General features: G+C 34.5%; 2 protein-coding genes across 3 annotated transcripts in view; one reads left to right on the plus strand and one right to left on the minus strand.

Moving 5' to 3' along the window:
- The window catches only part of Fancm (FA complementation group M), a 66800-nt gene extending 63848 nt beyond the window's left edge, over positions 1–2952 (plus strand). For both annotated transcript variants that reach the window (XM_076848255.2, XM_076848256.2), the window contains 2 exons: positions 1119–1410; positions 2817–2952. In XM_076848255.2, the coding sequence (XP_076704370.2) occupies positions 1119–1410; positions 2817–2952 (428 nt within the window). The remainder of the gene's footprint in view (positions 1–1118; positions 1411–2816) is intronic.
- Positions 2953–6407: 3455 nt separating this feature from the next.
- The window catches only part of Mis18bp1 (MIS18 binding protein 1), a 29404-nt gene continuing 19258 nt past the window's right edge, over positions 6408–16553 (minus strand). The window contains exons 11-16 of the mRNA XM_076849320.2: positions 14600–14772; positions 13798–13958; positions 10708–10856; positions 8229–8316; positions 6668–6719; positions 6408–6511 (exon numbers count right to left, since the gene is read on the minus strand). Of these exons, the coding sequence (XP_076705435.2) occupies positions 6408–6511; positions 6668–6719; positions 8229–8316; positions 10708–10856; positions 13798–13958; positions 14600–14772 (727 nt within the window). The remainder of the gene's footprint in view (positions 6512–6667; positions 6720–8228; positions 8317–10707; positions 10857–13797; positions 13959–14599; positions 14773–16553) is intronic.

Below are 16553 nucleotides of genomic sequence, written 5' to 3' on the forward strand. Positions count from 1 at the left end.
AGTTACAAATTAGGGAATTTCTGTGGTTATTATTTAATTGTATGGGGAGTTCCAGAGAATAGTGAAAAGATCAAAGGAAATGGAATCCAGATGTATTGATTTCAAGTTTCTTGATGGGGATGTGGCTCAGTAGTGGAGCATTTGCTTGGCATTCCTGAGGCACTGGGTTTGATCACCAGCACTGCTAAAAAAAAAAACAAACAAATGAAATCCAGCTTCTTTATAGCTATGTGATGTTTGTTACCTTGATAGATCACTCCCTCTGATGAGTAAGTATTAACCATATACTTGTAACACTCATTTTATCATATTATGAGCATTAAGTGAAATCATGTAGGCAAAAGCCATTATGGACAAATTGAAGACTTACACATAAAACGAAATAGTATAGTTTATGTAAAACATTGATTTGAGAATTAGGCAACTTTTTCACTGGTGAACCATGTGACCTTGGATAAGTAAATTTTATCTTTCAGTTAAATTAAGGTTTTTTTTTTTTTCTTTTTAATTCAACAAGTGAGGGATAAAGGAATTAGATTTAGAACAGAGAGAAAGTAACAGAAAAAAATTACATAACCAGCTTCTTGGTTAACTGGCCTGTTACAAAATGGTATAAATGGGGTGGGCATAAGTGGGGAATGCCAAAAACAGGTTGTAACTAGAATATGGAAAAGAAAATGAACAGGAATGTTAGGCTAATAAATTAATGATGAAGTAACATTAAAATGGGCATGCAGGATATTTCTGTAGTTTACCTTTGGAATAAGTACATGAAATAATTTTTTTATATTAGTTAAACCAATAATTAAGGAGCCCTTCATCTATGCCAGCAATAAGAAATTAATAATATAGCCTTGGTCTTCAAAAGTGAATTATCTAGAAATATAAATTCTCCCTTATATTTTCACCTTCCTATGTTGATTTCAGTTGAAGTTCTCCTTAATATCTCTTAGATATTAGAGAGTCACTTTAAAACGTTTGCTGTCAGTTTCTCAGTAGTAGAATGTTGCACTAGTTTGTTCAGTGCTATAGATCTTGGTATTTAAAAAATATAAATTAATGATTCTACTTAGTGTTAGTTACTAAAGTTTATATTTTCCTAAACATGAAATATTTAGGAGACACATCAAGGATGTTCAAGAGAACAAAGAGTTATGACAGTCTGCTGACCACCTTAATTGGTGCTGGAATTCGAATTCTTTTCAGTTCCTGCCAAGAAGAAACTGCAGATTTGCTAAAGGAATTGTCTTTAGTGGAACAAAGAAAGAATGTTGGTATTCATGTTCCAACAGTGGTAAACAGTAGTAAATGTGAGGCACTTCAATTTTATTTAAGTATTCCCAATATAAGTTATATAACTGCATTAAATATGTGTCACCAGTTTACATCTGTGCAAGAGATGGCTAACAGGTATGTCTATTTTTGTAACATTTTATAATGATTACTTTTAAATGATTCTTAGAAGCATTTCATAGAATTTTAATATTTTCAAAAAAGACTCAGTGACCATTAATAAACTGTTTTGTTTTGTTTTGTTTTGTTTTTGCCTGTTAACTGGTACCAAGTATTGGTTAATTCATGAAGATGAGACACTAATTGGGGGCAGGGGGGAGTAGGCCTTGCCTTCAAGTTGCTTAGAGCTCTATGGGGAGATAGACAACAGTTTGACCTTGCATTCTAACATTTTTGGGCCATTCAGTTCTGTAACTAGAACATTCAAGTTGAGAATTATACTAGTTTTGCTTGTTTTAAAGTGCCAAGGATCAATCCCAGGACTTTGTGCATGCTAGACAAGTACTTTTTCATTGAACCATACCCCTAGCCTGGTTTTTGATTATTATATTGCTTGCAGAAGGATATATTAGAACGTAAGTTTATTTTAATTAAAGGTCCATAAAAGGTATGGTGTCTTAGTTAATTTGGGCTGCTATAATCCCATACACTGGTTGGCTGACTTATAAAGAGTTCTAGAGGCTAGAAGTCTGAAGTCTAGGTGGCAACATGGTTGGGTTTTGGCAAAGGCCCTCTCTTCTGGGTTGCAGACTACTGACTTCCTCCTGTATTCTCTCGGGGTAGAAGCAGAGTTAGCTGGGGCCTCTTTTTAAAGGGTGCTGAGGACTCTTACCCTTATGATCAACTTACCTCCCATAGTCCCCACCTCCAAATATCATCTGTGTTAAGTCATCCCACTGTTATGCTAATGAAGTAACTGGCACAGAAAGGTTTGTTTAGCCCATTTTGGAGATTGAAAGTTCAACAAGCACAGCAAAGGCTCTGTAGTGATTCTGTGTTACCTCATGGAGTGGATAGCAAAGGCAGGAGCACTTGATTTTATCAAACCAGGTACAGGGAGAGAAACAGGGATCCTACAATCCCTGCCAAAGGCAGTGCTGCCTCCAGGAATCTAAACTTCTCCCACTAGGCCCCACCTCTTAAAGGTCCTTACCATCTTCCAGAACTGCTGCCTGGAGGACCAAGTTCTCTACACATGAACCTTTTTTGGGGGTGGTAGTAGTAGGAGGAGACAGAAACCAGCACCATCAATTTGGGATCAGAGTTCCAACACATGAATTTTGGGGAGATATCAAATATTCAGTTGATTACACATATTGAAATCATTAAAGCAGATGATTTTTATATAAATGAAATGTTTTTGTTTTATTTAACTAATGCTAAAGACTTATCAGCTGCATGTGTAATGCTCAGGAAGAGGTGATTTATCTTAAATGCTATTTGGTGTTCTTTAGGTAAGAATATTAAATTTTATAAAAACCAAAAGTTAATAGTATAATGTTTTTGTCCCATTTATTTTTCAGCTCACCTCAAGAAATCTCCACCTGTGCACAAGTGACTCATCAAAAAGCTGAGGAGATCTATAGATATGTTCACTACATATTTGATACGGAAATGTTACCAAATGACCTTAAAGATAGATTGAAATCTGATACATGATCAGGGACTACTCAAGATGCAGTTATTGTACTCTCAGAATTCTAAATGCACTTCAGTAATCATTGCTGTGGTTTGTGCCAGTTTAAAATATGTAACAGAATATTTCCTTATCATTGAAAGATATTTTGTACATTTTTATTTATGTAGATTATACAAATTATTTTAAAAGAAATTCTTTAATGCTTAGTAAACATTTTGACTAGATTATGAGATTAATTTCTTTATTTAATAAATCAATGTTTTGTTACAGGTACTATTGAGGAGAAAATAAAAGCTGAGATGTGTTCTGGGATTTTCCCTGCAAGATGTATTATCATTGTTATTTCTTAGCATGAATAGTATCCATGCCTACTGCCAACTTAGTGGTTACAAACCATTATTCCTATATATGAACTATAATATTGCCAATATTTTAAATGTACTGAATCTAAACATATATATTGATAAGGTTTAAGTAGTAGGTGTCTTGTCAGATCAATGACCCAGTCACTAGGAAAGTAGAAAATTTAGATAGGGCAAGGGGATGGAGGGGAAGGGAAGGGGAATCGGGATAGGAAAGACAGTGGAATGAGATGGACATCATTATCTTAACTAAATGTATGAAGACACAAATGGTGTGGCTCTACTTTGTGTACAATCAGACATGAAAAATTGTGTCTATATAGTGTACCATGAATTGAATCACATTATTCTGTCGTATATAACAAATTAGAATAAATTTAAAAAATTTTAACTGAATGTCACCTCCACCAAAGGTATACAAGTCAAGTATATTCAAGTCCTAATAATATGGACTCCAAACTATTACTTTTGTTGTTGAAATATAGTCTAAGTGGCATAAGAGCTTAGAACTTACTATTTCTTGTGTGTGTGAGGGGAGTGGATTTCCCTAGGGATTGAACCCAGGGCTACTTTACCACTGAGCTAAATCCCCTACCCCCGTTATTTTGAGACAAGTTTTCACCAGATTGCTTAGGGAGGTTTATCTTTAATCAAAGTAGATTTATTTATATAGAATAGAAAAAAGCGGCACTTTTTTTCCCCATGTATGTGTGGTACTAGGGATCGATCAACTTAGGAACATTCAACCACTGAGCTACATCCCTGTCCTTTTTATTTAGACAGTATCTCAAACATGCAATTCTCCTGACTCAGCCTCTCCTCCCAAGTCCATGGGATTACAGGTGTATGTCATAGTACCTGGCTGGAAAAAGTTTTTTGAACAAGTTATTGAATGTATTTGGTTTTCACCCATTATGTTTGTGATGTTATTAATTTAACATGACTTTGTTTTTATTTTGAATATAAATTAGACTCTTTTTAAAAGTCAGTCTAGAAGAACTAATAAGCAGCAGCCTCATTTGTGTCCCTTTACTATTTATCTTTTTGATTACTAATCTAATTATTTTAATACTTGAGCCTTTTAAAGTCTTTTGCATTTTTGCTTTTTCTTCTTCAGAGGTTACTTATCTTACCTTAAACATTATTAATTTACTTTATGACCTAATAGAAATGGGACTACCAGGAACCTGGCAGGGTAGGATACCACCAAAGTAGAAAAGGACACTGAAGGAGTTTAGACTGGACAGAGGGAATATGAGCACTGAGAGTAAGACTTGTGTTCTGAGTCAAGTGTATGCCATTCCAAAATTTTTTGTTATTAGATTTGACTTAATGTTATAAAATACTTTTGTGTCATGGATTTCTTAACTTCTAATATACTACCGTAAATTTAAGCAGCAGAATGTAATGTCAAATATTGGCACCTAAGTTGTAAATGGTATTTTTTTAGGGCCACTCTAAAATAAACCTTTTATATTTTTCCTTTGCTTTATTCCATCCTACATCTACTAAGGGTTGTGGGAATGGAAATAATCATAGTAGTTTAAAGAAGAAGGGTAGTCTTGCTGGGAGCCATCAGCCAAGTAGGTATGACAAATTCCTTGCCAGCTTACTCCCATGCTGTCTAGTGGAAGGACTTCTGAAAGGTGACCTTGCTCAAGGACCAGGGCAGGATCCGTGTTTAGGGTGTTCCCCCTTTAGAATAGGGCGGTTTAGCATAATAGGAGATTAGGGTGTTCCCCCTTTAGAATAGGGCAGTTTAGCATAATAGGAGATTAGGGTGTTCCCCCTTTAGAATAGGGCGTATCCTGCTGCTGAGTTCCTCTTGAGTGCTTAGGGTCAGACAGTATATTTTGGGAGACAGAAGCCCCTGCGGTGTGGATTTGGGCAGAGAGTGATTTTGGGAGAAGTGGATTTGAGCAGAGAACGTGAATTCCCCCAGAACGTGTTTGTAGACGGCCGGTGTGAGTTCGGGAATAAAGAATTGCTGTTTGAATCTACAAGCTGTGTAGAGACTCGTGATTTGTGCCCAGCCAGAGACTGCGGCATAGTCTAATCATGCTATTTTTAAGTAATCTTTTAAAATTTTTTTTAGACGTTGATGGGCCTTTACTTTATTCATTTATTTATATGTGGAGCTGAAAATCGAACCCAGTTGCCTCATGTATGCTAGGGAAGTGCTCTACCACTAAGCCACAACCCCAGCCCCCAAGTAAACTTTTTAGAAATGCTCAAGTAGAAAAACTTCTACTAAGAAACTATCAGCACCCTTAACAAAATGTGTATTTGTTTTCTTTCTCTGATCAGTCAATAAAGCAAAAATAAAAACAACCTGGAAACAAATATTATAAAGACTAACTTTATTTGAACAGTTAGGAATGAATGTGTACTATAACCAGAAAGAAAATATTTTTATGTCAAATTCCGAAACATAATGACAGAATTACACTAAAATGTTATTTCTAAAGAGCTGTAAGTAAAAGAAAGAATGTTTACTATGACATAATATTCATTAACTTGGCTCCTTATAATGGTGGATCTATTAACTTGTATGTCTGCAAATGAAAGCAGGGTGGTAGAATGCAGCAGCATCTGTTCTCCAGTAAAATATTTAAAAATCAATAAATTAAAGTTACATTGGTTTCATAGGGAGATCATGAGAAATGAGAGAAACGTTAAATAGTTTCAACAATGCATAATTTAAACATTAAATCAACTATGGTGGTGACAAATGCTGTAATTTTTCATGAATTCAGAAGTCATTAATCCAACTTCTTTCATCTCCTCACCTCCCCTTTTTAGGGTAGCAAGACTTTAAAAAGTGTTATTTGGGACATGATTTTATTAAATCATTAAAGTAAACAGACTTAGATGCTTATAAGAAACTTAACTATATTTTAATATTACAAAACACACAAATATATAGCTGTGTAAACAAGCTGCAGCAATGAGGAATATTCGACAGGATATTTTAATACAAACATGAAACCTTTGGGAAAAAAATCCATATTTTCATATGAAGCTACATTATGAAAAAATACTTATTCACCCAATGGAGATACAAATATACTGTCTGATTTATGATAAAAATCATTAAATCATTCTCATTTTTACTATTCAGAATCAGAATTTGAAAAATAATCATCTATCTCTTCTTCATCTGAAGGTTCCATAGCATTAGTTAAAAGTTTTCCAATACCAGATGTGTCTCCTAAGTCTGTAAGGAGATATTTAATAAAAAGGATTAATACATATCCAAGTAATTTTAGTGAAAATTGAAAAAGTGTAAGGAACTAACAACAATTTCAGGATTGTTTAAATAAATATTACCAAATAATAGATGCCTTATTTACAAAATAGATAAATAAATTACCTTGGTTAAAAAGGGTTTTTCTTGATGTTGGAGTTGAGAAATTAGTTTCAACCTATAAAAGAGTTCACATTTATAGGTAAGTGGTACCTACTTTGATGACTCCTCAAGCCTAGACAAAATTAAGTATGCTTAATACACAGTATAACAGTTAAATTGCTTGATAGTTATTTGTCAAGAGCCTAATTTTATTTTGCATTCATCCAGGGCAAAAATCACAACTTGTTTGATGTTGTTTCTCATTGTTGTCAAACATTACTATAAGAAAACATTACAAACTAATGCTACAATGGCTAAAGGATAGTCTATATGCTTCTAAAAGCCAATATTGAAGTATTTATTTCATTTAAATAATTAAAATCCTTGGCTAGTAAAAATATATTTTATCATAATCAAATAACTGACTTTAGCAAAAAAAAAAAAAAGTTCATATTTGGAAAACATTATACTATCAAAGTATTAGTTCCCCTACCTCAAAGTCTTGGCTTAAAATGTTGGTAACATATGCAAAATTTTAAGTGCATTTCATATACAAGGTTTTTCAAAATACTAGCCACAATTGGCACTCTTTGTGCACACATTTGAGAAGCACTGGACTGGGGAACTTAGCAAGAACCAGTTTACTGGAAAAAAAGACAAATCTTACACTTAACCATTGAGCCACATCCCAGCCCTATTTTGTATTTTATTTAGAGACAGGGTCTCATTGAGTTGCTTAGCAGCTCACTAAGTTGCTGAGGCTGGCTTTGAACTCATGATCCTCGTAAGCCACTGGAATCACAGGTGTGTGCCACAATGCCTGGTTGAGTCAAATCTTTAGACTCCCATTCATTCCATGGCTTTCTCCCCCTAAGAATTGTGGGACTGTAGAAAGGGAATCTTAAGGATCACTAAGGAGTCTATCTAGTTCATTTATGGTATTCAAATTTCTTTGGAAGAACAAGAGTCCCCAGACTGATTTTAAAGCAAGGTCCTAGTGAAATACTTACTATTTCCTGTGTATAAGTGAAGCCCAGGAACATGTATGTGATTACGTAATGCCAATATTTAGAGACTCTGAGAGAGGAATTATATTCTAGCCAGTATGCAGCATAAACATTTCAAATTAAGTTAGGGAAGAAAAGGAGTACTTTTAGGGTATGAATTTCCTGTCCCCATAAATTATTCTGCAAGATTAGCTTTGAGGAAATTTGAGGTTAATTAGCTTTTCTAAAATCTTGCTACTTATGTCTGGTTATCATTAAGTAGATGAATCTGAAAACCATCTGAAAATTATTCTAAAGCTGCATGGAAGCTGATGAAATGTCTTCTATAAAAATCATGATTTAATTAGTCTGATTATTCCCTGGTAACTGAATAGACACTCTTTTTACTCATTCTTACCTTGCTCAAATGTTTGGTCTACGAGCTTCCATCTGTAATCTTACAGTAGTTATTTAGTTATCATGGCCACATATTAGAATTTAAGTATCTGTAGGGCATGGACTATTATATAGCTATTATAATATGTCATATCTTCAGGGTTCTATAGATAAATGTTGGATAAAATAATAAAAATACTTACCCTTTTTTTCTTAACATTGCCCCAGACAATGCCACCGTTACTTTTATGATTTTTTTGCATACGATAAACATACTTATCACAATCATTCCTGTTTAAATACAAAATAATTTCAAGTCAAAATTAACTATAATACTTTTACCTTCAGGCTGAAAAGTAATTGTTAAAATCTAAAATCTATTCAATCTTTAAAAAAACCTAGATTTTCACCAGGTGTGTTGGCACACACACAACTGTTAATCTTAGAAGCTTGAGAAGCTGAGGCAAGGTGGATTTGCAAGTTCAAAGCCAGCCTTGGCAACTTAGGGAGACCCTGTCTCAAAAAAAGAAAAAAAAAAGGTTGGAAATGTGGCTCATGGGTGGTTCAGAGCCCCTGGGTTCAGTCCCAAGTACCAAAAAAAAAAAAAAAAAAACAGTAGTTCACTACTGAGAATGTACATGTCTTTAAGGTTATGTCTGGCAATGCATACTCTGTATTTTTATCTTCCAATTATGTCTGATTTTCAATCAGCTCAGCTTTTATTTCTCCATAATTATATATTTCTTGTATTCCCCATACCAATGATGAAGGTTTTGTTTTTTCATTTCTTTTTACCTCATCTCTACTCCAGCTCATTCTCAGAAAATAGGACTGCCCTACAATTTACAGATGAAAACTGAAGCCAAACATAATGGTTGTTTTCAATTCCCTATCTCGCTTCGCATGCACAAGGCCATGGGTTCAATTCCTAGCACGACAACAACAAAAGTTAAGCCAACTTTTATTAGAGCTGGTGAAGTAAAGAGACAGTGAACGTTTAGAAAACTCAATTTCTTAAAGTAAAAAAGTTTTTAGGAAAGAAAATCTATTGGGTATTTGCGCTCTAAGAAAAAAAGAAGTCCTGTATTATTATAAACGCAGTATAAACAGGAAATATCCTCCCCTTGAAGACCAAACAGAAACTAACAGACTCATATCAGTGTTATCCCACACAGCCTATAGATAATAGCTATTGATGTTTTAGTTTAAAAAATTTCCTTTCTCTATGAATTTATGTTGTATAAAATTTGGATCATGCTATATATGTTGTTTTATTTAATTTTTAAAAACAATTATTGTCTGAACATTATTCCATGTCAACAATTTTTGAAGACATAATTTTTTTTTTTTTTTTGGTACCAGGGATTGAACTCTGAGGCACTCAACCACTGAGCTGCACACACACCCCTTTTTTGTATTTTATCTAGAGATAGGGTCTCACTGAGTTGCTTAGTGCCTTACTATTGCTGAGGATGGCTTTGAACCTCCTGTCTCAGCCTCCTGAGCCACTGGGATTACACGCGTGCATGATCACACCCAGCAAGATCAGCATTTTTAATTGCCAAATGGAATAGCCCTCTTTGTGACATCAAACTGTTGGTCACTCCTATTCTTTCCTGTTAATTTCATTTATATTTCAAATAGTTCTTATATACACATAGTTCAAGATTCAAGTCACACTTTCATTCATCCCTAGGTCCCATCACTAAAGATTTTTACTGTCTCGTCAAGAGATATTTAAATAAAAGCAATTATACACATATATATGCACATAACACATTATTCACTGCATCTTGCAATTTTCAATTAATATATCTTGGGCATTTGACCATAATAGTAATAAAAAATTTCTTCATTAATTTGTATGACATATATCAGAATTCATTGAGATTCCCTACTGATAAACATTTGAATTCTGCCATTTTAACAATGCTACAATAAATTAGGTGTACATTCACAATTCTAAAAACAGAATTCCTGGTTCAAAGGCCATGTATGGTTTATACATATTGACAGATCCTGACAAATTGTTGCTACAGATTCTACTTATTTTTTTTAATATTTTTTAGTACTAGGGATTGAATCAAGGGGAACTCTACCACCTAACTATCCTCCCAAGTCCTTTTTATTTTTTATTTTGAGACAAGATCTTGCTAAGCTGCTGGCTTGCCTCAAACTTGGGATCATCCTACCTCATCCTTCTGAGTGTCTGGGATTACAGGTATGTGCCATAGCACCTGGAAGATTGTACTGATTTACATTTTTATTAACATATGCATGAGAAAAGCTTGTTTTCTTGCTGATCTGTAGGAAACATATTAGGGAAATTATTAGCCTTTGCCTGTGACAAATTGCAGTAAGTTCTTTTGTGAGAACTTATCTTTTCAATGTTTGCAGTAGTTAATACCAGGTGAAACATATACAATTTTTTCATATGGCTGACTTTATTTATCATTTGTGGCTTCTGGATTTTTGCATCACACTTAGAAAGACCTTCTTCCATACCATCATCCTACCTTAGCTTCCTGAGTGGCAGGAATCACAGGTGTGCATCATGCTTAGCCCATCATTCTTTAAATAATAATTCTTCCCATTACTACATCTTTGTTTCTCAACTCACGAAATATTTAAATGTTCCTCAATGATGCAGAATATTAAAATAGCACATGCTAAATTATTCACCTGTTTATAGAGATCAGCATGCCAGGAGTGACATGCCGACACTGAGGAGTTTCTGCCAGTGGAAAGATAACAGATGATGGAGTTGTTGGATTTCTGTCCATATTTGGCAGAATATCATCAGCATCTTGACTGTCCTGGAAACTTGGTAACTAGAAAACAAATATTTTCAGCAGGCACACATAAAAATAAATACTTTTTTCGTTATCATAAGATGATTTTTAGTGAACTGGTGTTTTTCTCCTCATAATTTTCCAAATTAGATAATTAAAAACAGTAGTAGATTGATGACAGAATCACTAAAGACAAAAGAAATTGTTTGCATGTAAAATGGATTCAGTAACACCTATTTCTAAAGGCTGTGCAGACTAGAAGTATGCAAATGATTTCTGCAGAGTCAGATGGTAAATACTTTAGGATTTATGGCCTACACAGTCTTTGTCCCACCTACTCAAAATGTGTCACTACTATGAAAGCAGATGCACATAATATGCAAACAAATCGGCACCTCTGTGAAACAGATGACAAACTGAATTTGACCAAAAGGCCCACAGCTTGCTGACTTTAGGTGTAGAAAAAACAAAATGAAAATGAAAATGAACTGTGCTTGGCTCTTAGTAGGGACTCATGCAGTGTTAAAGATCTTTATACTGAAATTGTAGAAAAAGTAGACCTATACCATGGAAAACGAGCTAATTCACTTTCCATTTCTATCTTTTTAATGTTGTTACTCTTGTATTTAGTCCTAAACATACGTATTTAGAGCATGAAATGATGGTGGGATAACAAAGGGTACAACCTCTATTGGACCATGATATTGTGAAGGGAACACAGTATTGGCTTCAGATGGCACCCTTAAAATGTGCCCTATAATTTGTGTAAGCAAAAAAGAGGCAGAAATGATGTTTTAACTAGATTCTGCAAATCACCGAGTACTAGTCTTGTTAAATTTTAGAAGATGATTTGAAAACAATATGAAGAAACTGGTAGCTGAAAAAATTACACAGTAATGACATTATTCAATTCAATTGTCCATATCCACGTATTTGTACATTAATCTTTATACACTTAACATTTAGATTCTAAAATACTCTTAAACTAGCACTTCATATTTGTACTGTATTTCATTGCTTATGAAAAACATTTACTGTATATTCATTTCCAGGTTTTTGCTATACAGTTAAACCTGGAATGAGTATTTGCAAAGATTTTAAGCTTCTGAATTTCTTAGGATGAATTCTGAAGAATAGAATTTATCTTTATAGCTTTTGTAATATATTACCACAATATGCTTTCTGAAAGTTATGAATCCATTGATGTATCTACCGATATATGACTGTTAATATCAGACTTTCTTTTGTTAGCAGTGAACATTTTAACTTATTTTTTAAAAAAGACTATAACACAGAAGGTATATAGATATACACATCTATATACCTATACATATTTTATATTAATTTATTTACTTACTTATTTGCTTATTTATTTATTTCTGCATTGCTGGGGACTGAACTGGGCGGCGGGGATAGGGGGTGAGTGGGGAGGTGGTGCTTTATCACTTAACCTAGCCCCTTGTTTTTAAAATATTTGAGACCAGATCTCACTAAGTTTCCCAGGCTGGCCTCAAAACTTGGGATCTTCCTTCCTCAGCCTTCTGAGTTTGCTGGGATTATAGGTGTGTGCCACAGTACCTAGAAAAACAAAGCAAAACAAAACAAAAATCTACTCAGCTGTTCATTACATTGATCTTTTGCATTTCTTTTTTAGTCTCTACTTTAGTAAATTTTGCTCTGATGTTTACTATTATTTTTCTATTAATTTTGGGTTTGGTTTGCTCTTATTTTTCTAGTTTCTTGAGTTATAGTGTTAGACTATTTATTTGGTAGCTTTCTCATTTTCAATATAGGTGCTTATTGCTAATTTTCTCCGTAGTATGAATTTTGCTGTATTCCATAGGTTTTGGCATGTTGTTTTTATTAGTTTGTTCCAAGAAATTGTTTAATTTACTTTTATATTTCCTCATTGGCCAATGGTAATTCAAGAGTATGTTTAGTTTTCATGTATAATTGCTAAGTTCCTCTTGTTGAATTCTTCGGCACCACTGGTGTGAACTCCACTGTTGGAGGGGTGTAGAGTAGTGCCAGCTCTAGCAATGCTGGCGCATTGAGTATGTATACTTAGCAGAGGCAGTCTGGGGTATGCGCTCTCAGGCCTGGTGCTGAAAATGGTATGACAGGTAGCCAATGGGGTAGCTAGTTCTATTGGGAAGTGAAAAGGCAGGGTCCTGGGGGTGTCCTATACTGCTGAGCTTAGCCACCTACTGTAACATAAGGCATTGTGCAGGCCTGCATGGTGCAGTCAATTTCACTCTGGGTCTAGTTGTGTTTGTGAGATTGAAGCCCTCTGTCCTAGTACAGTAGAATATCTATAGGGCCTAGGAGATGGGGATATACAGAGGCTTATGGCCCCTAGGGAAGTCTGAATTCCAACTGTGACTGTTCTCAAGATGATGTCAAGCTACAACAGTCTTGACTCTTGGAATGCAGTTTTCCTTCCACCTGTTGCTCTGGTCTTCTTTGTGAAGGAGGAGAAGGTGAGCACCCAGAACCTCTTTTTGGTCATCTTGAAATCTCCTTACATTTTAAACATATTTATTTGTTTCCTATTTGGTTTTACAATATTAAGTTTGAACCACTAAAGGGCAGACTCTGGAAACTGGTGAAAATGGCATACAGATTATTTCCTATCCTACTCTTTGGTCATATCTATAAAAGCTATCCACCCTTGGGCTGAAATATTAGTAATGAACACTACCATAAGTAAAAATGAAAGATATAAAATATAGTCAATATAAGAAGCTGGGTGTGGTGGCACATACTTCTAATCCCAGTGATTTGGAGGGCAGAAGCAGGAGGATCAAAGTTCAAAGCCAGCCTCAGCAACTTAGCAAGACTCTGTTCCAAAATAAAAAATAAAAGGACTAGGGATTCAGTGGTAAAGTGCCCCTGTATTCAATCCCTGGTACTCCCCTCCCCCCAAAAAAGGTCAGTATAGGTTAAGAAAACAATGATTTCATACATTTGAGACTCTTACCAATACTCTTTTTTGATTTTGTAAAGGTGTTGTACTGAAAAAATCGTCATGGTCATCTTTTGGCAACTGTTCCAGAAAATCCCTCATTTGTTGTTTCCTTTTAAGAGTTCCCACTTTGGCAGTTATCTTAATATTCTGCTTTTTATCATTCTCTCTCTCACCTTAAGAGTCATCAAGACATTTTGATAAAGATTTAGTTATATATTAACTGCTTTATATAGTTAACAACTTCTATTATTTTAAGTCTCTTATATAACAAATGATTATTTCTACATTGACATCTATGCAGTATGATTAGCCTACATAAACTCATTAAACTAAGATTAGGCAAGGTGAGGTTTAAGAGGTTGTTACTCTGTGAGAAAGGCTATGTCCCATACCCCTGCTGCTAAATGCCTGATTTAGTTATTTAGCTAAAATGTAAAACCTTAATGAATTAATTATCTCTCTAAATCTTATAGGATTTCTCTCGAATAAAACACCTTTTACTAGCAACCACGGACCTAAGCATGTAATCCTGGGACTGTGAAAATTAAATTTATTCTCATCGTTTTCTTGTTTGTGAATCACTAGTGAGCCCTAATCAAGCGGCCTCAAATCAAATTAGATAATCAGAATAATAATTTGGGTACCGAATCTCTGTATCTAACTTACGATTTCCTAGAAAAAATTCAAAGCACAAGGCTACAAAGCTACTACTGACAGAAGTAGGTATACAGGATAACACTTTTAAAAATATAAAATATAATTGGTGAGTGATTAGAAGTCTACACTGAGCACTAGGAAAAATTACAAAGGTTACCATTTTGGCCTTTGGGATTGACTTGCTTTTTCTTAATCACATGTTTCTGGGGTCCTTTTCCTCGAGGATCTTCCAGGTATTTCTTCTGGCATTCCTTAGCAGTTCGAGAACCTACTGCCTTAGCTACATCTGACCAGAAACCAGGTTTGTACTTTGGTAGAGATGCAAAAGCACTGTGGAAGACCAAAACCAGTCAAACAAGAAGAAAGTCAAGGGCTGGGGATGTGGCTCAAGCAGAAGCGCGCTCGCCTGCCATCTGTGCGGCCCGGGTTCGATCCTCAGCACTACATACAAATAAAGATGTTGTGTCTGCCGAAAACTAAAAAAATTAATTTTTTTTCCCAAAGTTCATCTAATCAATGATTTGGGAAAACTTTGGCATAAATGACTTCTATATACTGTTTTGTAAATCTTATTAGTGCCGACTATGCCAGAAGATAAACCTTTTTTTGTTGTTTTTGTTTTGGTGGTATTAGAGATTGAACCTGGGGTTGTTCTACTACCTAACTATATTCGCAGGCCCCTCCCCTATAAAAAAGTCTTATGCTTAGTTTCATTCCACTGTAATTTGAAGATCTTCGTATTTTAGAACAAAATGCCCTTTTAATTGAGGGAACCAAAATTTGAAAAAAAAAAAAAAAAAAGTAGAAACATAAGGTAATTCCTAACTCATTCTAAAAGTTCCTTTGTAAATTTGTTTAGAACCTGGTATACATATTACCTCCCATAATAAAAAGACTTTATATATTGTACTTAAGCTGACCATTCAGGCAGAAAATTTATCTTATTATCTCACCAATTAGTTTAAAAATGGTGTAGGATGAGTATCCCTTATCCAAAATGTTTGGGATAGGATCAGAAGTACTTCAGATTTTCATTGTCTTTGAAGACTTTGGAGTATTTGTATGTAATGTGGATGGAACCCAAGTCTGAATGTGAAATTTCTTTTATAAACCACATATATACACATAAACCAAAAGTAGTAATTATTGTTTTTTAAATATATGTATATTTTTAGTTGTAATTGGACACAATAGCTTCATTTTATTTATTCATTTTTATGTGGTGCTGAGGATCTAACCCAGAGCCTCGCGCATGCTAAGTAAGTGCTCTACCACTGAGCCACAACCCCAGCCCCAGTAATTATTATTTTTTGGAAATGTTAGGTTTTGAGCCCAGGGCCTCCTATATGCTAGGCAAGCATTCCACCACTGAGCTATATCCCTTACCTGAAGGTAATTTTGTACAACATTTTTAGTGTGCCTGTGTTTTGACTATGATCAATCATGTAAGATTAGGTATGGAATTTCCCACTTGTAGCATTTGTCAGCACTCAACAAGTTTTAGATTTTGGAACATTTCAGATTAGGGATGCTAGTGTTATATCAACTATATCATGTCTTTACTTCAAATACTGTTTCTTTGACAAAATTTGCAGCAGCCCTCTATCTCTGTGGTTCCACCTCTGTAGATTTATTTGACTAAAATATTCAGGAAAAAAAAATCTGAATGTGTACAGACATGATCAGAATATTCAGGAAAAATAAAATACATCTCTACTGAACACATACACTTTTTTCTTCTCATTCTTTAATGATAACTGTTTATATAGAATTTACATTGTATTAGGTATTAGAAATAATCTAGAGATGATTTAAAATATATGGGAGGATGTATAATAGGTAATATGCAAATACTATTCAATTTATTTAAGAGACTTGAACATCCACAGATTTTGGTATCCCCGAGGGGTCGTGGAATCAATCCTTATGGGCATGAGATTTTAAAGAAATAATGACAAAGAATTTAAACCTAGCTTTGGAAGAATTACATTTCCAGAAGTTGAAATGGGCAGGCAAAGTAGGTAGAGGATTTGGGAAGTCTGTTTTATCAATGGAAAATAAACCTCTCAACCTTAATTGTATTAAGTCAAACCTTATAAAGTGATATCCAG

This window comes from Callospermophilus lateralis, chromosome 3 (assembly GCF_048772815.1).
Source record: "Callospermophilus lateralis isolate mCalLat2 chromosome 3, mCalLat2.hap1, whole genome shotgun sequence".
NCBI classification, from domain to species: Eukaryota; Metazoa; Chordata; class Mammalia; order Rodentia; family Sciuridae; genus Callospermophilus; species Callospermophilus lateralis.